Genomic DNA, 25149 nt, shown 5'->3' with positions numbered 1-25149 from the left:
TATGACTATCAATAAGAGTCAGGGCTAGTCACTTAAACATGTTGGTGTGTATCTTCCACAATCAATTTTCTCCCATGGCCAACTATATGTTGCAGTGTCAAGAGTTACTTCAAAGAAAGGTTTGAAAATATTGATAACCGATGAAGAAGGGAAAGACACAGACGAAACTGAAAATGTGGTTTACAAATAAGTTTTTCATAATGTTTAGTAGTTAATTTGTAAACTATTTATCTATATCTATCGTTGTACTGAATATTATTATTTTTATCATCACTATATTGTGTTGTTTTTATTTATTCTTTTTCAAATTATTATTATATATTTTTTTGATATCATATAAACTGCTGTACAAAACCTATGCGATAGCACGGGTCGGTGACTAGTTTTTTTTAAGGCGAAGAAGATCTAGACATTAAGGGACAATTCAGGCTTCGGCCCCATCATTTGTCTATATATCTTTATTATATTAAAAAAGAAAAAAAAAAGAAATATATACAAAACTGGGGGACATAAACCTAACCCAGTGAGTCCACACAAAAGTGTGGACAGTAAAATATACCAATTTCTATTTAATCCTAAAAGATAAAATAGAGGTCTCAAAGATACGAGGCGAATGAACCGACCGTCAACACGGATACAGTCCACGTACCGCTACTCCCTACAGCAAGCAGCAAGCGAGATGATTGCTTTTTCAAGCTAAATAGTCCGAAATCAAAAAAATGATATGGATATTAAAATATATATATATTTTTCAATTGTCAAGTAGTCTAGTGGTTAAAAATTCCACCTTAAAGGCGGATAAGTGGAGTGTCCGGAGTTCAAACCTCAACTCCTATATTTATAACGCTATGTTCTACATGGACTCATATAATTTTCTATTTACGCGTGTAATATAATTAGATAGAAAATAATTGGTGATATAAAAGTATATATTTCATGGACCATGCATGTATCAAAGCTACAAAACATATTTTCATTCAATTTAACCTTAAACTTGTTTATTTGCTTCCTCTTTATTCGTTTAATTAATATAAGACCTTTTTTCTTTATACCTTTTTATAAGATCTCTTTCATATTTTTAAGGGATTTAATTATTTCTTTACCAACATACCCTAATTAAAGTGTATATTTTTCTACAATATATAATAATTACTTTAGAAAAACAATAACTTATTCTCTTTTTTGAAGGATAAAATTATAAAAACAATATCAATTGTGAACAAATTTAATGCCACAACTCACTTTTTTAATCTTCGCAATTTTTTCAATGGGGTCTTATAATTAGGAACGGAGGTAGTACTTAATAGATTGATTAATTGTTTTTTTTAATTGTTAATCTCAGTCATAGACAATACAACTTCCTATTTTTTTTTAACTAAAACTTCCTAAATTAGTGTTTATTGTTTTTTTAATAAGTTTTTATCTCTGTTAGTGGTATACATGAAAATGCAATAAACTTTCCATAGAATAAATAAACCAAGATAATATATCGGTAAGGGATAATAAAACAGAAATGTTATACAATACATGATAGACAGACATTTTTATTCAAATAATAATAAAATACAAAGAATGAAATCAAACAAGAGAAACTTAATACATTCAAAGTTCGATTGTACATTTCTAGGAACTCCTTTTAATCTTCAAGTTCAACAACCTTAACATGTTTGATATGTGATATCTTGTGCCAATCTTGTCCAACTTCTGGCTGGTATCTTCTATATAACTCAGGACAATCAATCAATGATAAACGTTCAAGGTTTGGAAGGCGATGCACATCTTCAGGGAGTGAAATCAATTTTGGACAGTTTACAATTATAAGGATCTTGAGAGAAATAAAAGTTGACAACCAGTTAGGAAGCTCCTCAAGATTTTCACAGTCCTCAATCGATAAGGTATGTAGGGTGTTTGCACATCCTTGAAGCCATTGTGGAAAAGTAACTATTTGAGGCAAAGACTTAAGATCTAGTAATTTTAAGTTTAACTTGGGTATTTGGTTGTTGTTATCACCCATTGACAATATCACCATATTACAGTCCATAATGATCAAAGTCTCTATATTTGGAATGATATGAAATGGCAATGACTTCAGATTCCCACAAGATACAAAACTTAACACTTTAAGTTTAGGAAATTGTATTCCTTCAAAAGAAAACATCAAATTATCACAATCACTGAATTCTAGAATTTCTAGAGAAGATAATTTGGCTAATTCTTCTGGGAAGTTAAATTGCATTGTGGTTATGCATAGTTCTTGAAGTTTGATCAAATTTCCTATTCCATTAGGCAATTTTTGTAGTTTTTGACAATCAGTGAGATCCAATGTTTGCAAATTTTGTAGTTTGCAAACAGAATCAGGAAGCCTCTCCAATTCCTGATTGCTTACAAGTCTGAGACATCGTAAATGTTTCAACTTACCAATGGAGCGGGGCAAATTTTTGTATCTAGAATTATTTATTTCCAAAAGTCGTAAGTATTTGCACCTTGATAGACAATTATTCAAGAAAGGTTTATTGTCAGCTCCATCAGGAAAAAGCATGGTTCTCAACCCAGTGGGAATTGAAATTTGGCTAAGCAAAACATTTTGAAAAACTGACAAATGGCGGACATTCTCTCTTATATTTTTATATTGAAAGTTCAACAGTTGAAAATCATCTCTTGCAACATATAATGCAAGATCATGCACCAAATCGTGCAATTCAAAATTGAAAATACTACCGCCATCTACAAAATTTTGAACAAAAGACCTTGACCATAGCTCAAGCAACAGTTGCTTTCCATTATCTCCCGAATTTTCACCTTGTTTTGGTGTTGGAAGAAAACCAAGTGCTTTCCAAAATGTAGTAACATCAACATCATTAAGAACACTGCTCTTTTCAAATAGGGAGAAAGATGCAAAACATTGTTTTAAGCTATGTTGCCCGGGTGCGGGTACGGTACCGGTATCCGATACCGGTACCGGTACGGGGTACGTCATTTTTATAAAAACTAAGGTACGGGTACGTCCCTATAATTTTTTAAAAAAATATAATTATATATATCAAATAATATAGTTATATTGTTAAAACAAATAATTAAACATAAAAATATCACAACACACTTTAAATGTAATTTAAATTGTTCGAAACATCAAAATATGAAATTAAAACCAATTAGCTCAAAAAGAGTCAATTATTTCCCTCTTCATCATCACTAAAAAGAGTGACCTCTAGTTAGGTTCACCGCGAGAAAGACTAGCAATTTCAAGAATATCAACTATATATTAAATAAATCTCATTCATCTCTACGAATATCCCACATTTTTGTTGCACTTTCATTATAAATATTAATATTTCTCTTTCTTGAGAGAAGACGAAGATTGGTATGAATAAAAACTAGATCTTCATCTCTCTTTGAATTTAGTCTATTCCTTTTCAACGAATGAGTGAATAATTCCGGCGGCTACTTTTGTTATTGTTTTTTAGCAATAATTGCTACTTTATATTATAAACAAATAAAAAACGTAAATCTTCCTATAAAAAAACTAATAATAAAAGAAAAAGGAGAAAAAAAATCGTGTTTTTTTGAATTGGTGTACCACGCGAGTACCACAGGTGTACCACGCGTGTACCCGTTGCAAAAAACAAAAAAAAAAATTAGGTACGGCGTCGGTGCGTACCGGGGGAGTACCATACGCGTACCGGTACCCGGTACGTATCCGGTACCGGTACTCGGTCTAAAATGGAGTACCCATGCAACATAGGTTTTAAGTAAGAAGGTAATTGGTCATAACTCAATTTGATAGCCGGCAAAATACCATCATCTTGTTGTGGTAAATTCCAAATCTCACTATCTTTGACAAAATTCCACTCTTTTATATCAAATTTTAAGAATAGGGAACTCCCCAATGTTCTTATTGCCAAAGGAAGGCCTCCACATTTTTTCAGAATATTTTCTCCCACCTCCATCAATTCTGGATGTTTTTTATCTTCTCCTTCTTTGAAGGCCCATTTAACAAATACAGACAATGAATCCTTTTGAGAAAGACCTTCTAAAATGTGAGATGTGTTAGTGCTCATCATATCAGCTGTTTTGTGGCTGCGTGTAGTCACTAGTACTTTACTTCCTTTAGCACATACTTGTATTAAATCCTTCAATTCTTCCCATTTGACCCGATTCTCGTTCCACACGTCGTCTAGGACGAGCAAGAACTTTTGATCGGCAAGTGTATTTCTTAAGTGATTTTGTAATTGCTCTATATCAAAGTTTTGAATGTTTTCACTAGGAGAAGAATCACTGGCAGAATTGAGGATTTTAACAAGTAAATGTTTAAGTTCAAAATCATGAGAGACACATACCCACATCTTTTTTTGAAAAGCCTCACCTAAACGTTCATCATTGAACACCGATTTTGCAAGTGTAGTCTTTCCCATACCCCCCATTCCCACGATGGGAATAACAGATAGACTATTATCATCACCATCTTGCAACAAGAGGTCTATGATTATTTGTTTATCACGCTCTCTTCCTATGACATCTGACTCAATTATATGAGAATGAGTTGATTCGCGCTTTTGCACAATACGAGTATCACTATAATTGTTTTGAAGGCCAAAATTATGCCTATCAGCTGCAACCTTAGTTAATCTCGCATTGATATCTTTGATTTGATGTGCCATCTTGAGGCGATATGCTAGTGGATTAGAACTTGAGAAGTAATGACGTACCTTCCTTCTAATGCTACCAGAGGTGTTGACAACTTGCATCCGCAATGCCTCGCACTCGAAATCATCGATGACATCTTCGGCATCAGAGAAGACATGCTTAATCTGTCTCAACCATTCACGCAACTCATTGTTCTGCCACTGCTTTTGTTCAGCATCCAACAACACAGCTTTGATTAGAGATGAAGTGTCTTTGATCCGTCGTAAATCGTCATACACACCTAGTGCCAAGGAAGCTTCATCAAGAACTCGAGAAGCAAGTTTGCCTATGAATGATTCGGCAACACTGAAGAGGAGTGATTCTGCCATATGGAATAATTTTGGCTATGTTATTGTTGATGAGGTAGAAGGAGAATGAAAACAATGAGAAGTAAGATCAAAGAGCAGGGTAATTGGAAATGCAATTGATTACAGGAGCCAATTAAGAGGAATATATAGATAGTAAGTCAACGGCTAGCACAAGTCTTTTATTTTTAACAGTATTAATTGTTCAGCAACAACTTAGTCTTTTAAAATTAATTTTTGTATTAATATATGGCCATGTTTTTCAAAAGATTATGTGGTTTATCTATAAACTAATAAAAGTAGTTGTGAGATAGTGGACTGATTTACAATGATAGTATAATGCCACAAATCGGCAAAAACATCACCAAAAAATAGGCGGCTTCTAACATGAAACGGTGGGACAAGTGGTGCACACTTGTAAATAACATCATAACAAATACGAATTTTAAAAAATTAATCGTTGGATTTAAAGTTTATATCATATAAATCATTCATACAAATTTTTGAAAAAATTGAAAATCATTTGATGTGTTATTGAGATCAACCAAGATTAGCGATATTAAAAAAAAAACATAAACTGTTAATCTTAATGGGTCCCAATAACATATCAAATAATATTTTTTTTTTTTAAAAAAAAAATTTGTATGGAGGATCTATATGATTTGAACATTCAATTCAACGGTGGAATTTGTAAAATTCGTGTTCGTTATAGAGTTATTGACAAGTGTTAGAAGTCTCACATTGGCTAGAGATATGACATAGATATATTCTTTATAAATGTAGTGTAAACCTCAACTCTCAAGCTAACTTTTGTGGTTGAGTATAAGTCTCTCAAATTCTAATAACAAGTGGTGCACCATTCACCACTTGTCCCACTTAAGGATCTAAATTTGAACCAAGACAAATGGATAAGAGATACTTAGGGGAGTAGACAGATTTGGAAAAGGCCTGCCCACCAACCAGAGACAACAAGACTCATCACCAAAATTCACCAACCACTATCGGCTCCAACATAAGATAGATTGCACCTCCCACTCATAGAAGGAGCATGGGATATCATTTTTCTTAGCCAAATACCACTTCCAAGATGAAAGTTCCACGTTTGCAACCAAAGATTTAACATAAATAGTTTCCTTCACAAAAATTAGATCGTTCCGAGAATTCCAAATTGACCAAACTGTAGCATGTCAAATTAACAATCACCCTAAATTATACTTTCTACCTACTTCCATCCAAAAAAACCATGAAAAAACTACCAATACTAGGGGAGACACAAATTGAAAACTCAACCACCTAAAAAGAAAAGACCAAACCGAAGAAGTGATGTAAAAAATGACGAACAAATGATGTGTATGTTTATAAATTATAATAGTTTATTATTTTGTCTATCTAAAAAAAATACATATTTTCATTGACAAAATTACAACACGGTATACCATTATTTCTTTATACATCTATTTTAATACTCTCCCACACACTTTGTACATGATGTTATAATTTTGTCATTAAAAATGTGTTCACATTTTGGTGGGATATCCACTGTGCGCAACTGCAAAGACTACTTCATCGAGTCTTGTGGGACTCAAATGGGTAGCAAACTCAATGTGATTGAGATTTCTATCAATGTGTTCCCATTTTAAAAACTAAATGAGATGATTTTTACGTAGAAAAAAGACTTCTTCATTTATAAATTAGCGAGGTGTCGTTACCATACTATGTATTTTTAATCACTGTATGAGCTGGAAAATATTGGCATTGGTGGCTACTTGCAGTAAATTAGAAATTATACATAAACAACAATATTCTTATGATATACTGGAAATTAATAAGAAACTTTGACTACGTCTTAATAAACTATAAACAATTAATAAAAAAAATTGAAAACTATCTCAAAAAAAGTTTCCGATAATTTCGGGGAATAAAGTTTTTGATCTTTTTCCCGAAAACTATCATAAAAAATCGAAAACTATCCCGAACAAATTTATGATAGTTTTTTCTGGAAATTTTTTTTTTATCTTTTTTCATAAAAAAGTTCCCGATTATTTCTGGGAATAAAGTTTTGATTTCAGATGATAATTTTATGTTATGCTGTTTCAGTTTTATGAATGCACACCATGTGTTTGACAAAATGTTCTTTTCAGTTTTATGAATGCACACCATGTGTTTGACAAAATGTTCTTTATTGTTTTCAAAACCTTCCTTACTTTATTGTAAAATTTTCTTCTACTAAGAAATCTTCTTATTTTTTCTGACTGAGAATCTTGACATGTTTCATGTTTATAGCAGGTTTTTAACTAAACTAGAAGTACATGTTGATTAGCCGTTTGTTTCCTCTTCATTAGACCATTTACAATGATGTTGAAAATGAGTGTTGAATGGGCATTAAACACTAGTAAACCATTGAAGAGGAGTGTTGAAAATGGTTGTTGAATAATGTGGATGAGAGAGGTGTTGAACAAATTCAACACAGTTGAATGGGGAACGGAGGGACGCGTGGCGCGTTTCTGTTCGTTGATTGTACTGTCTTCCTATATTGTTATCTGTATTATGTTACCAAACTCAACAACATTGTCGAAGACATTATTTTTAGTCTCATGAAGTTATTTTGAAAGTTATTTATATTATGGAAAATTGTTTTCTGAAAATTATTTTGTTAATCTTTATTCTTCGAAGTATTATTGCAGACAAATATTATTTTTAACATGATCATATTTATCAGTAAAGCAACAATATTTTGAATTTTTGTTTCGCTGATACACTTTTTAATAAACTAACTAAATTGATTGTTGTGTCAATTAATTATATCACAACAATTTAAATCAACTAATTGTTTATGTTTATAAAATTAACTACGTTGAAACCAACTTCTTAACGTGCAATGCGCCGAAGATCCCTTATAACCTAATTCCCATGCGTACTACCTAGTTTTTTTAGAAGAATAATTTACTACATGGTACGTCAATGGCTAGCAAAAGTCTTTTTTTATTAACAACTTGGAGGTGTGAATTGAATACCAACATGTTCAATTTTAAAAGTTACATTTTATTTACATATAAAATACAAGTGCGATGTCCTCGTGAGCTTAACTCAGTTGATAGGGACATTGCACTTTATGTGCAGGAGTCTGGGTTCGAACCCGGGACACTCCAATTATTCACCTTTAAGGTGGATTTTCTAGCCACTAGGCTACTTGACAAAAATATATATATAATTACGGTAGATACAAAACAAAAAAAAAATAATACAAGTACGGTAGTTCACAAATCCCAGCTAAATTGACAGAAATACCAAAATTGTAAAGTCGAATGTCTTGATCAAGATACAAAATGCAGTCCTCCATTTTATATGTATTTTCAATAATTTGCCATTTTATTATGTACAAAAAAAAATTACATTTACATTAATAAATGTTTTAAAGACATTGTTTAAGAAACTAAAAGAGACGATTTTTACATAGAAAAATGATATGCAAGATGTTAGAGTGGAAGAGACTGATAGAGATGGAATAGTTTCATCAATGAGGATTGATTATTATTGATCTTAGAAATACAATTTATAGGGATACAAATTGTAGTGTGATACTTGGTTAACAAGTAACCATGATTAAAGTAACTAACTCAAGTTAGTTACTAACAATCTAACAAACTAAAGTAGTTACAACAATCAAACTAATAACTAACTTGCTAAGCAAGTAACTAACAAGTTGTTGATTGTTTTCACCAAATCATTGGATTGTATTTCTCAATACACCTCCTCAATCCAATGTCTTGTATGCAATCATGGTAATGCCTACCATTTTCCTTAATTCTTTGAATCTATCAGCCTTCAGTGGTTTGGTCATGATGTCTACAATTTGAATTTCTGTTATGCAATGCATCACATTCAATTTGTCTTTGTTGACTTGGTCTCTTAGAAAGTGATACTTGGTTTCAATATGCTTTGACCTTCTATGTGCAATGGGGTTCTTTGCCAAGCTGATTGCAGACTTGTTGTCAACATTTAATCTCATAGGCTTCACATAGTTGATCTTCAGTTCTTCTAGTAATTAAGGATTCAAGCCAAACTGCTTGACAAGCTGCTTGTGTTGCTGCTATATACTCAGCCTCACAGCTAGTTCTTCTAATTGATCGTTGTGTCAATTAATTATATCACAACAATTTAAATCAACTAATTCTTTATGTTTATAAAATTAACTACGTTGAAATCAACTTCATAACGCGCAATGCGCTGAAGACTCCTTACGACCTAATTCCCGTGCGTACTACCTAGTTTTTTTTAGAAGAATAATTTACTACATGGTACGTCAATGGCTAGCAAAAGTCTTTTTTTATTAACAGCTTGGAGGTGTGAATTGAATGGACTACCAACATGTTCAATTTTATAAGTTACATTTATTTACATATAAAATACAAGTACGGTGTCCTCGTGAGGTTAACTCGGTTGGTAGAGACATCGCACTTTATGTGCAGGAGTCCGGGTTTGAACCCGGGACACTTCACTTATTCATCTTTAAAGTGGATTTTCTAGCCACTAGACTATTTGACAAAAAAACAATACAAGTACTGTAGATACCAAAAAAAAAAAAAAAAATAGAAGTACGGTAGTTCACAAATCCCAGCTAAATTGACAAAAATACCAAAATTGTTAAGTCGAATCTCATGATCAAGATACAAAATCCGGTCCTCCATTTTATATTTATTTTCAATAATTTTCCATTTTATTTTATCATGTACCAAAAAAAATTACATCTACATTAATAAATGTTTTAAAGACTTGTTTAAGAAACTAAAAGAGACGATTTTTACATAGAAAAATGATATGCAAGCAACTTCATTTATAAATTAGCGAGGTGTCGTTAACACTTACCATACACCATGTATTTTAATCAATGTATGAGCTGGAAAATATTGGCGTTAATGGCTAATTGCAGTAAATTACAAATTATATATAACAATAGTCTTCCTCTTCAAAAAATATAACAATATTCTTATGATATACTAGTATTAACAAACTTTGATTACGTCCTAAGAAACTATAAACAATTATTTTTAACAACATTATTGGGATATTAATTTTCACAAACTAGGTGTAATATATATAAATAATAGTATCGTGATGTAAGGTGTGAATACCAAGACTTTGATTCTTTATTTTATCAAATCACATTGACCGGAATATATATGTGTTCGATGAGACTCGATAAGATAACTATAATAGTAAAATTCCAACTCCAGCCGGCAATAGTTTTCCATTGAGAAAAAATCTTTCTTTTCTCTTATATTCTTCTTCTTTGTTCATTAGAGATCATTTTTATCTAGAATCATCCCTCTACATTTATTTTTTTTCTTCTTTTAATATAAATAAGTGGTATTCATTATATTGATCAAGTTTTTTCTTTTGTATTTTTTTTGGGATTTCGTTGTCTGAGTGCGACGTTGTGTTGTTGGTCGTCTTGTGCGATGTTATCTCGTATTGTTGCGGTGTTCATTTCAATTACAGCTTCAACCAATGATTTGGACATCAACGCTGCAAATTCGGAGGCATGATACTCCGGTGACTAACTTTAACTATCATATATATTATTTGTTGTAGGCATTTTGTCGTTGTATTATATGCTATTAACTCGGATGCTGTGAGTTTTGTTTGCAGATTCATCCTTTACGTTTTTAGCGATGTTGATTATGTGATTGTATTTGATGTAATCCGTCAATTTGAATGAATACCATTTTGTTTATGTAAAAAAAAAAAACTATAATAATACTTTAGTAAAAAAAGAAGAAAAAAAAAACCATAATAGTACTGTCTTTAGTTTTAAAATTGTTTTTAAGACTAAAAAAATTAGGTGGTAAAAGATCGAACCAAAATTAATACTTGGTTACGTTAAAATTTTCTTATGTTATCTTGAGGAATATAAGATAACATAACACAACAGATCTTATGTTATCTTATATTTTCGTTTAGTGTCTATTTTAAATTTACAGAGGAAAGAAATTATGCATATAGTAGTATTTCATAAAACAGGGGCTATCATTTGTGTTGTGAATTCTTTTAATACTACCTTGTTTCATTTCTTTCGTGATTTATGTTGTGAATTCGATTAAAAATCACACCAATAATGGAACTTGATGTGTGGAGCAAATATGATTAAAGCAAATAAATAAGTGAACGGCAATAACAATCACAAGAAAAGATAAAACGACGATAAATAAAGAACACAATAGAATTATTTATCCAGTTCGGTCCAACAATGACCTAGTCTAGGGGAGAGAGCAACTCTCTGTTTCACTATCAAATGAAGTACTTGATTACAATGAAATCCTCCAAAGAGTTACAAGAATTAGCTTTGTTCTTCATTCTACCCTAAGCCCGAATTTCTTCCCGTGACCAAGAAATTCAATATGAAAATGTTTCCCAAGGTGATGGATCAATCCCAACCCTAGTGTTTGCCAAGAGAAGTTCTCTTATAAACCCTAGTATTTTGTTGGCTTTAGAAACCCTAAAATCTCCTTAAAAAAGTCAAAACTGTCTGCTGAAGCAAGCACTGCGTCTCGCGCAGGCAGCAACCTGTTTTTTTCTGATAATAATTTCAAGGCAAATACAACAATTTATTTGTTGGAATTGTAAAATTAAAATGCAATGGTTTTCTTTCAATATCTGTAACTTCTTTTGGAGTTTTATCTAATTCTTTCATCAACGTTTTGGTATTCCTTTACAAAAACTATAATTTTTATACAAACTAGATAAGGGATGGGCATGAATTGATTGTGTTCAATGAGTTATGGAGATAAATTGATTTTTCAAAACAAAATTTGACTTTTTTATCCCTATAAATTATATTATATACCTTTTTGAATCTAAAAAATGTGAAAATCAGCAAAAATAATCATAGATATGTCAAAACTAATTACCTGTATTTGTACATGTGTTAGTAACTACCAGTTTTGCCACTTACACACAACAAGGAATCAGACACAAATAAGTAGAAAATAAAATATATTAAATGATTATGATGATGATAATAAAATGGGGAATAAGACATGAGTTACAATTCATGTATTATTAGCAATTGATTTCTGGTCAATTTTCCTACCACTTAAAATTGTGAAGATGAATCAAACAGAACATCTTGAAAAACATAACAAAAATAAGTTTTTATATCTGTTAATTGTATATATGACAATGCAATAAACATTCCATAGAATAAATAAACCACCATAAAAGGCATATGACCATGAATGATCTATGTGATATATGCTAGGAAGAGGAAGAACGGAAATGTTATACAATACATATAGACATTTTTATTCAAATAATAATAAAATACAAATAAGAATTGTACCAAAAAAAAAAAAAAATACAAATAAGAAAATCAAACAAGAGAAACTTAATACATTCAAATTTTGATTGTACATATCTAGGAACTCCTTTTAATCTTCAGTTTCTTGTAATTCAACTTCTTTGATATGTGATATCTTGCACCAATCTTGTCCAACTTCTGGCTCGTATCTTCTATATAACTCAGGACAACCACTCATTGCCAAACCTTCAAGGTTTGGAAGGTGATGCACATCTTCGGGGAGTGAAATCAATTTTGGACAGTTTTCAATAGAAAGGATCTTGAGAGAAATAAAAGTTGACAACCAATTAGGAAGCTCCTCAAGATTTTCACAGTTTTCAATAATTAAGGTATGTAGGGTGTTTGCACATCCTTGAAGCCATTGTGGGAAAGTCACTATTTGAGGCAAAGACGCAAGACGAATTAGCTTTAACTTTAACTTGGGTATTTGGTTGTTGTTATCACCCATTGACAATATCACCATATTACAATCCACAATGATCAAAGTCTCTATATTTGAAATGATATGAAATGGCAGTGACTTCAGATTCCCACAAGATGCAAAACATAACTGTTTAAGTTTAGGAAATTGTATTCCTTCAAAAGAAAACATCAAATTATCACAATTATTGAATAGTAGAATTTCTAGAGAAGACAATTTGACTAACTCTACTGGGAAGTTAAATTGCTTTGTGGTTATACATAGTTCTTGAAGTTTGATCAAATTTCCTATTCCATTGGGCAATTTTTGTAGTTTTTGACAATCACGGAGATCCAATGTTTGCAAATTTTGTAGTTTGCAAACAGAATCAGGAAGCCTCTCCAATTCCTGATTGCTTACAAGTCCGAGACATCGTAAATGTTTCAACTTACCAATGGAGCGGGGCAAATTTTTGTATCTAGAATTTTTTATTTTCAAAAGTCGTAAGTATTTGCACCTTGATAGACAATTATTCAAGAAAGGTTTACTGTTAGCGCCATCTGGAAAAAGTATGGTTCTCAACCCAGTGGGAATTGAAATTTGGCTAAGTAAATCATTTTGAAGAACTGACAAATGGCGGACATTCTCTCTTATATTTTCATCTTGAAAGTTCAAGAGTTGAAAATCATCTCTTGCAACATATAATGCAAGATCATGCACCAAATCGTGCAATTCAAAACAGATATTACTACCGCTATCTAGAAAATTTTGAACAAAAGACCTTGACCGTAGCTCATGCACGAGTTGCTTTACAATATCTCTCGAATTTTCACCTTGTTTTGGTGTTGGAAGAAAACCAAGTGCTTTCCAATATATAGAAACCTCAACATGACTAAAAACAGTGCTCTTTTTAAATAGGGAGAAACATGCAAAACATCGTTTTAAGTAAGAAGGTAATTGGTCATAACTCAATTTGATAGCTGGCAAAATACCATCATCTTTTTGTGGTAATTTCCAAATCTCACTATCTTTGACAGATTTCCACTCTTCTATGTGAAATTTTAAGAACAGGGAACTTCCCAATGTTCTTATGGCCAAAGGAAGGCCTCCACATTTTTGCACAATATCTTTTCCCACCTCCATCAATTCTGGATGTTTTTTATCTTCTCCTTCTTTGAAAGCCCATTTAACAAATACAGACAAGGAATCCTTTTGAGAAAGACCTTCTAAAATGTGAGATGTGTTAGTGCTCATCATATCAGCTATTGCGTGGCTACGTGTAGTCACTAGTACTTTACTACCTTTAGCACATACTTGAATTAAATCCTTCAATTCTTCCCATTTGACCCGATTCTCGTTCCATACGTCGTCCAGGACGAGCAAGAACTTTTGATCGACAAGTGTATTTCTTAAGCGATTTTGTAATTGCTCTGTAGCAAAGTTTTGAATGTTTTCACTAGGAGAAGAATCACTAGCAGAATTGAGGATTTTAACAAGTAAATGCTTAAGTTCAAAATCATGAGAGACACATACCCACATCTTTTTTTGAAAAGCCTCACCTAAACGTTCATCATTGAACACCGATTTTGCAAGTGTAGTCTTTCCCATACCCCCCATTCCCACGATAGGAATAACAGATAGACTTTTATCATCACCATCTTGCAACAAGAGGTCTATGATTATTTGTTTATCATGCTCTCTTCCTATGACATCTGACTCAATTATATGAGAATGAGTTAATTCGCGCTTTTGCACAATACGAGTATCACTATAATTGTTTTGAAGGCCAAAATTATGCCTATCAGCTGCAACCTTAGTTAATCTCGCATTGATATCTTTGATTTGATGTGCCATCTTGAGGCGATATGCTAGTGGATTAGAACTTGAGAAGTAATGACGTACCTTCCTTCTAATGCTACCAGAGGTGTTGACAACTTGTAACCTCAACGCCTCGCACTCGAAATCATCAATGACATCTTCAGCATCATAGAAGACACACTTAATTTGTCTCAACCATTCACGCAACTCATTGTTCTGCCATTGCTTTTGTTCAGCATCCAACAACACAGCTTTGATAAGTGATGAAGTGTCTTTGATCCGTCGTAAATCGTCATACACACCTAGTGCCAAGGAAGCTTCTTCAAGAAGTCGAGAAGTAAGTTTGCCTATGAATGTCTCGGCAACACTGAAGAGGAGTGATTCTGCCATATGGAATAATTTTGAGTATGTTGTTGTTGTTGAGGTAGAAGTGATTACAGAGCAAGTTAATTTGAAATGCAATAGATTTTTTTTTTAGAATGTTGTTGATTACAGAGCCAATTAAGAGGAATATATAGATAGTGAGTCAACGGCTAGCACAAGGTTTATTTTTAACTGTATTGTTCAGCAACAGCTTAGTTGCGAACTAGGATAAGACCCGCTCAATGTGTGGTTAAAATTAATTTTTTGTATTAATCTGTGGCCATATTTTTCAAAAGATTATCTGGTTATCTATTACTTTATGTGGCCATATTTTTTCAAAGATTATCTGGTTATCTATAAATCTATGTGGCCATATTTTTCAAGAGATTATGTGGTTATCTATAAATGTAGTTGTTATAATGGTAGTCTAATGTCCCAAACGACAGAAACATCCTTATTATTCGATCAACACTGAAAGGGTCTCATCATTAAAACGATAATACAAAGTGTTTAAACATGAACTAAGATAAGTGGAGAAGAGAAACTTAGAGGAGTAGACAGACTTGTAACAGGCCACACCCACCAACTAGAGACACCGAGACTCATCACCAAAACTCACCGATTGCTATCGGCTCCAGCATAGCATAAGATAGATTGCACCTCTCACTCATAGAAAGAGCATGAGTTACTAGGATTCTTAGTCAATTACCACTTTCAAGATGAAAGTTTCACCTTTGCAACTAAAGATTCGACATAAACAGTTCCATTTGCAAAAATTACATCGTTCCGAGAATTCCATATAGACCAAACTAAGTAATTTAACCTAAGCTATTATAGAGATATAAATCCTATACCTCCTATCTATTTTCTCACCTAACAATAACACGAGCCATTTGTCTCCATTCACTTCCATGAAAAACCTTATAAATAGATAGGAAAGTAGGCGGAAGTCACCAACTAACCGCTAGAGCAACCAGTGTTGTACGACACATATAGCTCTCCGCATATGCAGTCCCCACATGCTTTATGCATGTATTATGTATATAGCTCTCGTCCGCCACTACAGTGACGCACGTTAGATCCTTTGTGATTGAGTAATGGCGAGCCACGACTTTGTACGTCCGCAACTACAGTGTCGAACAAGATGTAGAATGATTTGACCGTTGTTAAGTTTAAGGAAGATATCCCATCTATTTTAAGAAATCTTAGAGGAGGACATGTTTGCTACTATAAAATTAGAGCGGGTGTGTGTCGTTGAATGATGCTGCTTACGATACAAGTGCAGCCAGAAACATAAGAGATTAGAACTACACGGAAAATCAAATTATATTTTTAACTAAAAAAAGTCTTATAAAATCCATTTCTCACAAGAATCTATCAAAATTTGTCTACTTTTGAATACCGACGGACATTTTATAAGTCGTGAGAAATCTCAATTGAATACCAACAGATTTTGTTGCCCTAAAAAAAATTTTAATTGTCTTAATTGAATATCACAAGATTTATTTATATTTCATAAAAATCTTCATTTAATACCACCCGGTTCTTTTTTCATCAAAAATTCTTTTAAAATCTCTTGAAATCTGAATTCAATACACCCGCTAAAAGTTTATATTTCATGGACCATGCTTGTATCAACTAGAACTTCATATGTTGAACTTTTCACTATTTTAAAAATGAATCGCTCAAAGCTACAAAACATGTTCTCATTCAATTTAAAATTAAAAATCTTTAGATATTCCTTTAATTGAATAACTTAATAGATTGATTGTTAATCTCCTTAGACAATACAACTTCCTAAATTAGTGTTTATTCAGTAAGCATTTAAAGTATTTATTGTAGCACCATTATAAATAAATACAAGTCAAGTGTTCTGAGTATAGACACACATAGTTTACCGTTTTAATTGTACCAAAAACAATAACTCATTCTCTTTTTTGAAGGATAAAATTATAAAAATAATATCAATTGTGAACAAATTTAATGCCACAACTCACTTTCTTAATCTTCGCAATTTTTTTAATGGGATCTTATAATCAGGAACGGAGGTAGTACTTAATAGATTGATTAATTGTTTTTTTTTAATTGTTAATCTCAGTCAGAGACAATACAACTTCCTAAATTAGTGTTTATTGTTTTTTTAATAAGTTTTTATCTCTGTTAGTGGTATACATGAAAATGGAGAAATGTTATGCTGACACAGTTTATGAACACAAACCAGACAAATATACTGTCCAAACACTTTTTTCAATTTTTAAATAATATAATCCATTTTATTGTTTTCCGTGCAAACTCTAATGTCCATACGTTGTGAAAAATTTGTCTGGAGATTTTGTGTTTAAATATCATGCCTCATGAAAATGCAATAAACTTTCCATAGAATAAATAAACCAAGATAATATATAGGTAAGGGATACTAGGAAGAGGAAAAACAGAAATGTTATACAATACATGATAGACAGACATTTTTATTCAAATAATAATAAAATACAAAAAAGAAAATCAAACAAGAGAAACTTAATACATTCGAAGTTTGATTGTACATTTCTTGATATGTGATACTCCCCCCGTCCCAAATTATAAGGGAAAAAAACCCATTTTTTTGTCTCAAATTATAAGGGAGAAAGTCATTTTCAAGAATGTTTTTTTCTTATTCTCATAAAGTTAAATGCAAATTACATTTAATTTTCTATCTCTACCATTTTCTCAATAAACAATAACCAATAAAAATTGTTTTTACATCTTCCTATGCAACTTAATTCAAGGAAAACCCACAAAAACATATTTCAAATTTTAATGTTTTACTTTTTCTTAATAAGTGTGATTTTTTTATTTTCTCTTATAATTCAGGACGGAGGGAGTATCTTGTACCAATCTTGTCCAATTTCTGGCTTGTATCTTCTATATAACTCAGGACAATCAATCAATGTTAAACGTTCAAGGTTTGGAAGGTGATGCACATCTTTAGGGTTTAGGGTGATTTAAGAGTTAGTAACTTTAACTTTAAATTGGGTATTTGGTTGTTGTTATCACCCATTGACAATATCACCATATTACAACCGTTAGGGTTCGTTTGGTGCACAGGATAAGAGACAGGATAGGATAACTGTATCATATCCTGCCGCAATCCAGTGTTTGGTGATACAGCAGGATATGATAAGTTAATCCTGAAGCTTATCCTATCCTGTCTCTCTAGTTATAATTCTTATCCTGAATTTGAGCTGGGTTACCAGCAGGATAGTATAAGAAAAAAAAAATTACTGATCTATTTTATAAAATATATTTTAAAATACATAAAATAAAATAAAATAAATAAAATATAAATAATAAAATAATTAATTTTTAAATATATATGTGATTTTCTCACTGGGGTAATTTTGTAATTTAGATATTCTAAAAAAATCAAAATTTTACTAAAATTACAATATCTTAAAGTAAAATAATTATTAAAAAATTGACAAATAGGGATATTAATTTAAATTTTATAAAAAATTAAATATAATTCTTTTGCAATAGTAGTTTTATTATTTACGTATGAGATATATCATATATTTATTTGGCTTATCTAATATGTATATATTATTGAGTTATTTATTTGATCATGATTCATATAACAAATTAAACTTGATTATTTTCTCATGATTTTTATTTTAAATTATATAAAGTTATTTGATTACTTATTTATATTTTTTATTTATAAAACTCAAAGTATTACAAAATATTTTTAAAAAAATAACAATTGTTTTACAAGACTAATTTTGTCAATTAAATATGTTATATATCTTATCATATTATTATGAGCAAGTATGTATTAAAAACAAAATATAATAGTTATCATGTTTGTTATCCTGTGTGCACCAAACATAGGATATGATAACTGAGTATAACAGTTATCATGCTGTTATCATATCCTATCATTATCCTGTTTTATTCTATCTTGTCACTATGCTATCCTGCGCACCAAACGGCCCCTTAATGATCAAAGTCTCTATATTTGGAATGATATGAAAAGGCAATGACTTCAGATTCCCACATGATTCAAATATTAACCTTTTAAGTTTAGGAAATTGTATTCCTTCAAAAGAAAACATCAAATTATCACAATGACTGCATTCTAGAATTTCTAGAGAAGACAATTTGGCTATCTCTTTTGGGAAGTTAGATTGCTTTGTGGTTATATATAGTTCTTTTAGTTTAATCAAATTTCCTATTCCATTAGGCAATTTTTGTAGCTTTTCACATCCTTAGAGATTTAAAGTTTGCAAATTTTGGAGTTTGCACACAGAATTAGGAAGCCTCTCCAGTTGCATTCGTCGAAGATCGAGACATCTTAAATGTTTCAACTTGCCAATGGAGCGGGGCAAACTTTTGTATCTAGAATTGGTTAATTTCAAAAGTCGCAAGTATTTGCACCTTGATAGACAAGTGTTCAAGAAAGGTTTACTGTTTGCTCCATCAGGAAAAAGTATGGTTCTCAACCCAGCCGAAATTGAAATTTGTCCAAGCAACAAATCATTTTCAAGAACTGACAAATGGCGGACATTCTCTCTTATATTTTCATATTGAAAGTTCAACCGTTGAAAATCATCTCTTGCAACATATAATGCTAGATCATGCACCAAATCGTGCAATTCAAAATTGATACCACCACCAAAATCTACAAAATTTTGAAGAAAAGACCTTGACCAAAGCTCAAGCAAGAGTTGCTTTCGTATATCTCCCGAATTTTCACCTTGTTTTGGTGTTGGAAGAAAACCAAGTGCGTCCCAAAATGCAGTAACATGAAAATCATTAAGACGAGTGCTCTTTTCAAATAGGGAGAAACATGCAAAACATCGTTTTAAGTAAGAAGGTAATTGATCATAACTCAATTTAATAGCCGGCAAAATACCATTATCTTCTTGTGGTAAATTCCAAATCCCACTATCTTTGACAAATCTTCACTATCTTTAAGAACAGGGAACTCCCCAATGTTCTTATGGCCAAAGGAAGACCTCCACATTTTTGCACAATATCTTTTCCCACCTCCATCAACTCTGGATGTTTTTTATCTTCTCCTTCTTTGAAAGCCCATTTAACAAATACAGACAATGAATCCTTTTGGGAAAGACCTTCTAAAATGTGAGATGTGTTAGTGCTCATCATATCAGCTGTTTTGTGGCTACGTGTAGTCACTAGTACTTTACTTCCTTTAGCACATACTTGAATTAAATCCTTCAATTCTTCCCATTTTACCCGATTCTCGTTCCATACGTCGTCTAGGACGAGCAAGAACTTTTGATCGGCAAGTGTGTTTCTTAAGTGATTTTGTAATTGCTGTATATCAATGTTTTGAAAGTTTTCTTGTTGAAGTGTGGTAGGAGAAGAATCACTAGCAGAATTGAGGATTTTAACAAGTAAATGCTTAAGTTCAAAATCATGAGAGACACATACCCACATATTTTTTTTGAAAAGCCTCGCCTAAACGTTCATCATTGAACACCGATTTTGCAAGTGTAGTCTTTCCCATACCCCCCATTCCAACAAGAGGTCTATGATTATTTGTTTATCATGCTTTCTTCCTATGACATCTGAATTATTTATATGAGAATGAGTCAATTCGCGCTTTTGCACAACACGAGTATCACTGTAATTGGTTTGAAGGCCAAAATTATGCCTATCAGCCGCAACCTTAGTTAATCTTGCATTGATATCTTTGATCTGATGTGCCATCTTGACGCGATAAACAAAAGGATTAGAACTTGAGAAGAAACGGTGTACCTTCCTTCTAATGCTACCAGAGGTGTTGACAACTTGCAACTTCAATGCCTCGCACTCAAAATCATCAATGACATCTTCGGCATCAGAGAAGACATGCTTAATCTGTCTCAACCATTCACACAACTCATTGTTCTGCCACTGCTTTTGTTCAGCATCCAACAACACAGCTTTGATTAGTGACGAAGTGTCTTTGATCCGTCGTTAATCGTCATAGACGCCTAGTGCCAAGGAAGCTTCATCAAGAAGTCGAGAAGTAAGTTTGCCTATGAATGAATCTGCAACACTGAAGAGGAGTGATTTTGCCATATGTGGATTAGCTTTGGGTTGGGTTTTAGTGAGCAGAAGTGGGAATGAAAGCAATGAGGTAATGAAGTAAGTTCATATAAGCTAAGAGGAATAATGCAAAAGTCAATGGCTATGCAATGTGGTGGATTACAGGGCATTAGAAGAATAATATACTACATGGTACGTCAATGTCTAGCAAAAGTCTTTTCGTATTTTTATTAACAACTTGAAATTAGGTGTGAATTGAATGTGACTACCAACATGTTCAATTTTAAAAGTTGCATTTACTTACATATAAAATACACCTAAGTTAGTCCATAAATCCTAGCTTAATTGACTGAAATGTCGAAATTGTTAGATCAGACGTCATGATTGAGGTACAAACCCCTGTCCTCTGTGCGTGTGTTTTCAATGATATGCCATTTTATTTATAAATTAGCGAAGTGTCGTAACCACTTACCATACTATATATATTTTTGACAAACCATACTATTTATTTTAATCACGGTATGAGCTGGAAAAAATTGGCGTTTATGGCTACTTGCAGTAAATTACAAATTATATATAACAATACATGATCGATATACCAGTAATAAGAAACTTTGATTACGTCTTAATAAAAAACTATAAACAATTAGTCAAAAAAAAAAAAAGAAACTATAAACAATTGATTTTAACAACATTGAACTAATAATTTTCAAACTAGGTGTAATACATAATATTATCATGATGTAAGATGTGAGTACCAAGACTTTGATTCTTTATTTTATCAAATCACATTAACTGGAATATAACGAATGAGAAGAGATGCAAAGTATTGGAATGAACAAAAGTAATTAGAATTCGTTTTATTTTATTTTATTAACTCTCTGATTTTCAAAGGAAAATACCTTGGTTTTGTTGTGTATTGGGCCTTATTGTATGTTTAGGTCCATTGTGTAATTGTTGTACTTAGGCTCATTGACTTGTATATGGTGTTTTGCCTATATAAGACCATAGGATGCGATCAATATCAATGAGAATGACACTTTTGCCATTACAGGTTTTTTAGGAGGAAAAGTTCGGTAATTTAGAGTTTGGCTACGAAGTAGATAAAGATCGATCAATAATTGTTTGTTCTCATGGTTCGATAATAAGTTATTGAGCTTATGTTGTTAGGCAATAAAGTTTCTATGTACTAGTCCATTAAGTTTTACTATACATTTGCTTGTAACTTTTATATGTCATGTCATTGTAATCTTATGAAACTCTTGCCTCCGTTTGTCTTCTCCTTTGTATTCCACTTTTGATAACATGGTATTAGAGCCGGTTAAGGACTGCAAAGTAGACATTGGACCTAGGTCCAAATTAGACGTGTGGTGGATGATAAGTGTATAAATATGTGAGGCTGACCCCATCCTATATATATATATATAAACTACCTTGGAAACGTATTTCTATTTTTGTTTTTTTGGTTGATTGATGATGTATTTTTGCTGCTACAAAAGGTTCGGTTTTGGAACGAAAGTTGGTTATGGTGGGTATCGGCGGGATGAGTTGGTTATAATTTGTGCACTATACGGAAAAGGAGAGATTACCTCCATAACATGAATGCATCTTGAGAAAGAATACTTTCCATTGAAATCAGCAGCATTACTACACTTGCCATGACCTTAACATGGTTCTTTGTTAATTACCAACTTTGTTAATTCACATCTCATACAACATTTTTAAATTTTTCTGTTAGAAATAAGTATGAGCCTAAGTCATTCTCACAAAACCAACTTATAAGGTGACGACTGCCACTTGCTTATAAACATTTGTTCTCACAGTATCTTCTACAATCCATTATATTAGATATTCTTCTCACCATCTCCAAAATATATAGCAACAGAGTATCTCCACTACCGACCAGCTACCACCAATGGACGTGCCACCACCGCCATTTTTCTCCCCTTGTCAAACTCTATCACCGACACCAAACAACTCAACAAACTACCACTATTCTTGTTAGAGCTCCTCCGCCTTCAAAGGCCATTTCCGCACACCACAAAATTCGATCTTAAAAAAAAAAAATCAGATTTATATTCCTCACTATCTTATTTACGAAATCCACCAATTTATTTTACGATCAAAGATGTTTGTATTTTCAATCCCCGCATTTCAAATCAGTTTCGAACCATACCAAGCTCACCCACAAGAAATAAGTACCGGATCCTTTTGTCTCGAGCTCTCTGTATTTTTTTGAAACATCGAGCTCACTATATTTATAAGTTAACTTTTATTTCTGGACACTTTGTTACTGAGTCATTATTGTCACTGCCATGAGTATTAATTTTTCGGCAAAATTCATGTATTTTTTTTTTTTTAATCAGATTCCTCCCTGTTCAATTTGCAGCATGACATCAAATGGTCATTATTTTATCTGATCTTCCACAGTTTCCTATTTCCACCTTTGTCCACCATCTTAGGTGCAAAGTGTTTGGGGCTAAGGGACTTTCACAACATTTGTTGGAATTGTAAAACTAAAATGCAATGGTTTTCTTTCAATATCTGTAACTTCTTTTGGAGTTTTATCTATTTGTTTTACTTGGTAGGATTTATGTAATGCCTCAACTCCAAAATATTGTAGACCACGGGCACAGTCCTAATAACACTGAGCTCAAAATTTTCACATATATCAATTGTCATACACTACGGTTCCTTCAGCAAGGCACAACAATCCATCATATTGCATAAACTAAAGCCTGAATCAAAATTTTGAATTGACTCAAAAACCCAATCCATCATATATGAAAACTTGAATTATTTAGGTAGATAAGTCTTTAATATATAGGGTAAATAGTGTCATACCCCCCTGCAAAATAGGCGAGTTTTGCGTCACCCCCTGCAAAATATTTTTTTGAGATTACCCCCCTGCAATGTCAAGATTCCTTGCGTTACCCCCCTGGCTCAACAAGTGGGCATATGACATGGACGAATCTTGACGTGGCATGACACGTGGAAATTAATTTATTTTTTATTTATTTTTAATTGCCAACTCAGTAATTATTTATTTTTTAATTAAAAAAAATGAAAAAAACTTTTTTTTTTAAAGAAACTTTTTTTTTAAAAAAAAACTTTTTTTAAAGAAACTTTTTTTTAAAGAAACTTTTTTTTTTAAAGAAATTTTTTTATTTAAAGAAACTTTTTTTTTTTTCGTTCCGTTCATATGCAACGATTGTTCTTCGTTTTCAATTTCAATTTGGGGGTTAGGGCAAAGCGATTGTTCTTGCGTTACTATGTGATTGCAGTTTTTTTTTTTGGTTACTCTATTATTATTAGTTATTATTATTATTATTATTATTATTATTAGTTTTTTGGTTACTATTATTATTATTAGTTTTTTTTTCATCTTCGTTTTTTTTTTGGTTACTCTATTATTAGTTATTATATATATATAAGAATTTTTTTATATATATATAATAACAACTTTTAGTAAAAAAAAAAAAAAACTTTCTTTTAAGTAAGTTCATAAAAATATAACAACTTTTAAGTTTTTTTTTCATTTTTTTAATTAAAAACCCACATTAATTAATGAGTTGGCAATTAAAAATAAATAAAAAATAAATTAATTTCCATGTGTCATGCCACGTCAAGATTCTTCCATGTCATATCAGATGCCCACTTGTTGAGTCAGGGGGGTAACGCAAAGAATCTTGACATTGCAGGGGGGTAATCTCAAAAAAATATTTTGCAGGGGGTAACGCAAAATTCGCCTATTTTGCAGGGGGGTATAACACTATTTACCCTAATATATATCTCCAACAAACCATGATACATGGTTATTTTAAAATGAATAACAGTAACCAAAGCTTCCAGCTAAAGAAAGGAACGTGTGAATGAATATGTACCCATATTTTGTAAAACCACACATTCACAAAATCACATAGGCTCAGTTTAAGTCAACAAGCTTTTGATCTCCGCAACAAATTAGCCAAACAAACCAAACCAAAATTGAGACTAAGAAAAATTATCAAAAACTAGAATTCTTTCATATTTGTACATATAAGGCAAAGGTATGCATCACCTGTAGCATAAAGTGTTGGAAGGAAGCTTTAATAGGTGGAGAAAGTGTTTAAGTATTTGAGAGAGGATATAAAACTTGTTGGAAGGGAATGCTATTTATATTATCGAGTGTTTGTAATTTTTGGCTTGGT

General features: G+C 32.0%; 2 protein-coding genes and 1 pseudogene across 2 annotated transcripts; all 3 read right to left on the bottom strand.

Moving 5' to 3' along the window:
- Positions 1-1526: 1526 nt before the first annotated feature.
- Positions 1527-5012, bottom strand: LOC123909809 (disease resistance protein RGA2-like). The gene is made up of 2 exons (XM_045960724.1): positions 3747-5012; positions 1527-2908 (listed from the first exon to the last, which is right to left on the bottom strand). The coding sequence occupies exons 1-2, from the start codon at positions 5010-5012 to the stop codon at positions 1637-1639; spliced, it is 2538 nt and encodes an 845-aa protein (XP_045816680.1). The 3' UTR covers positions 1527-1636.
- A 7235-nt stretch (positions 5013-12247) lies between these two features.
- LOC123909800 (disease resistance protein RGA2-like) lies at positions 12248-15122 on the bottom strand. Its single transcript, XM_045960712.1, has 2 exons — positions 12383-15122; positions 12248-12276 (listed from the first exon to the last, which is right to left on the bottom strand). The coding sequence occupies exon 1, from the start codon at positions 14951-14953 to the stop codon at positions 12416-12418; it is 2538 nt and encodes an 845-aa protein (XP_045816668.1). The 5' UTR covers positions 14954-15122; the 3' UTR covers positions 12248-12276; positions 12383-12415.
- Positions 15123-18764: 3642 nt separating this feature from the next.
- LOC123909818 lies at positions 18765-21370 on the bottom strand (annotated as a pseudogene).
- Between the last annotated feature and the right edge of the window lie 3779 nt (positions 21371-25149).

The sequence above is a fragment of the Trifolium pratense genome, linkage group LG1 (genome assembly GCF_020283565.1).
Source record: "Trifolium pratense cultivar HEN17-A07 linkage group LG1, ARS_RC_1.1, whole genome shotgun sequence".
Taxonomy (NCBI): domain Eukaryota; kingdom Viridiplantae; phylum Streptophyta; class Magnoliopsida; order Fabales; family Fabaceae; genus Trifolium; species Trifolium pratense.
This window is presented reverse-complemented; position numbering and strand designations above follow the sequence as displayed.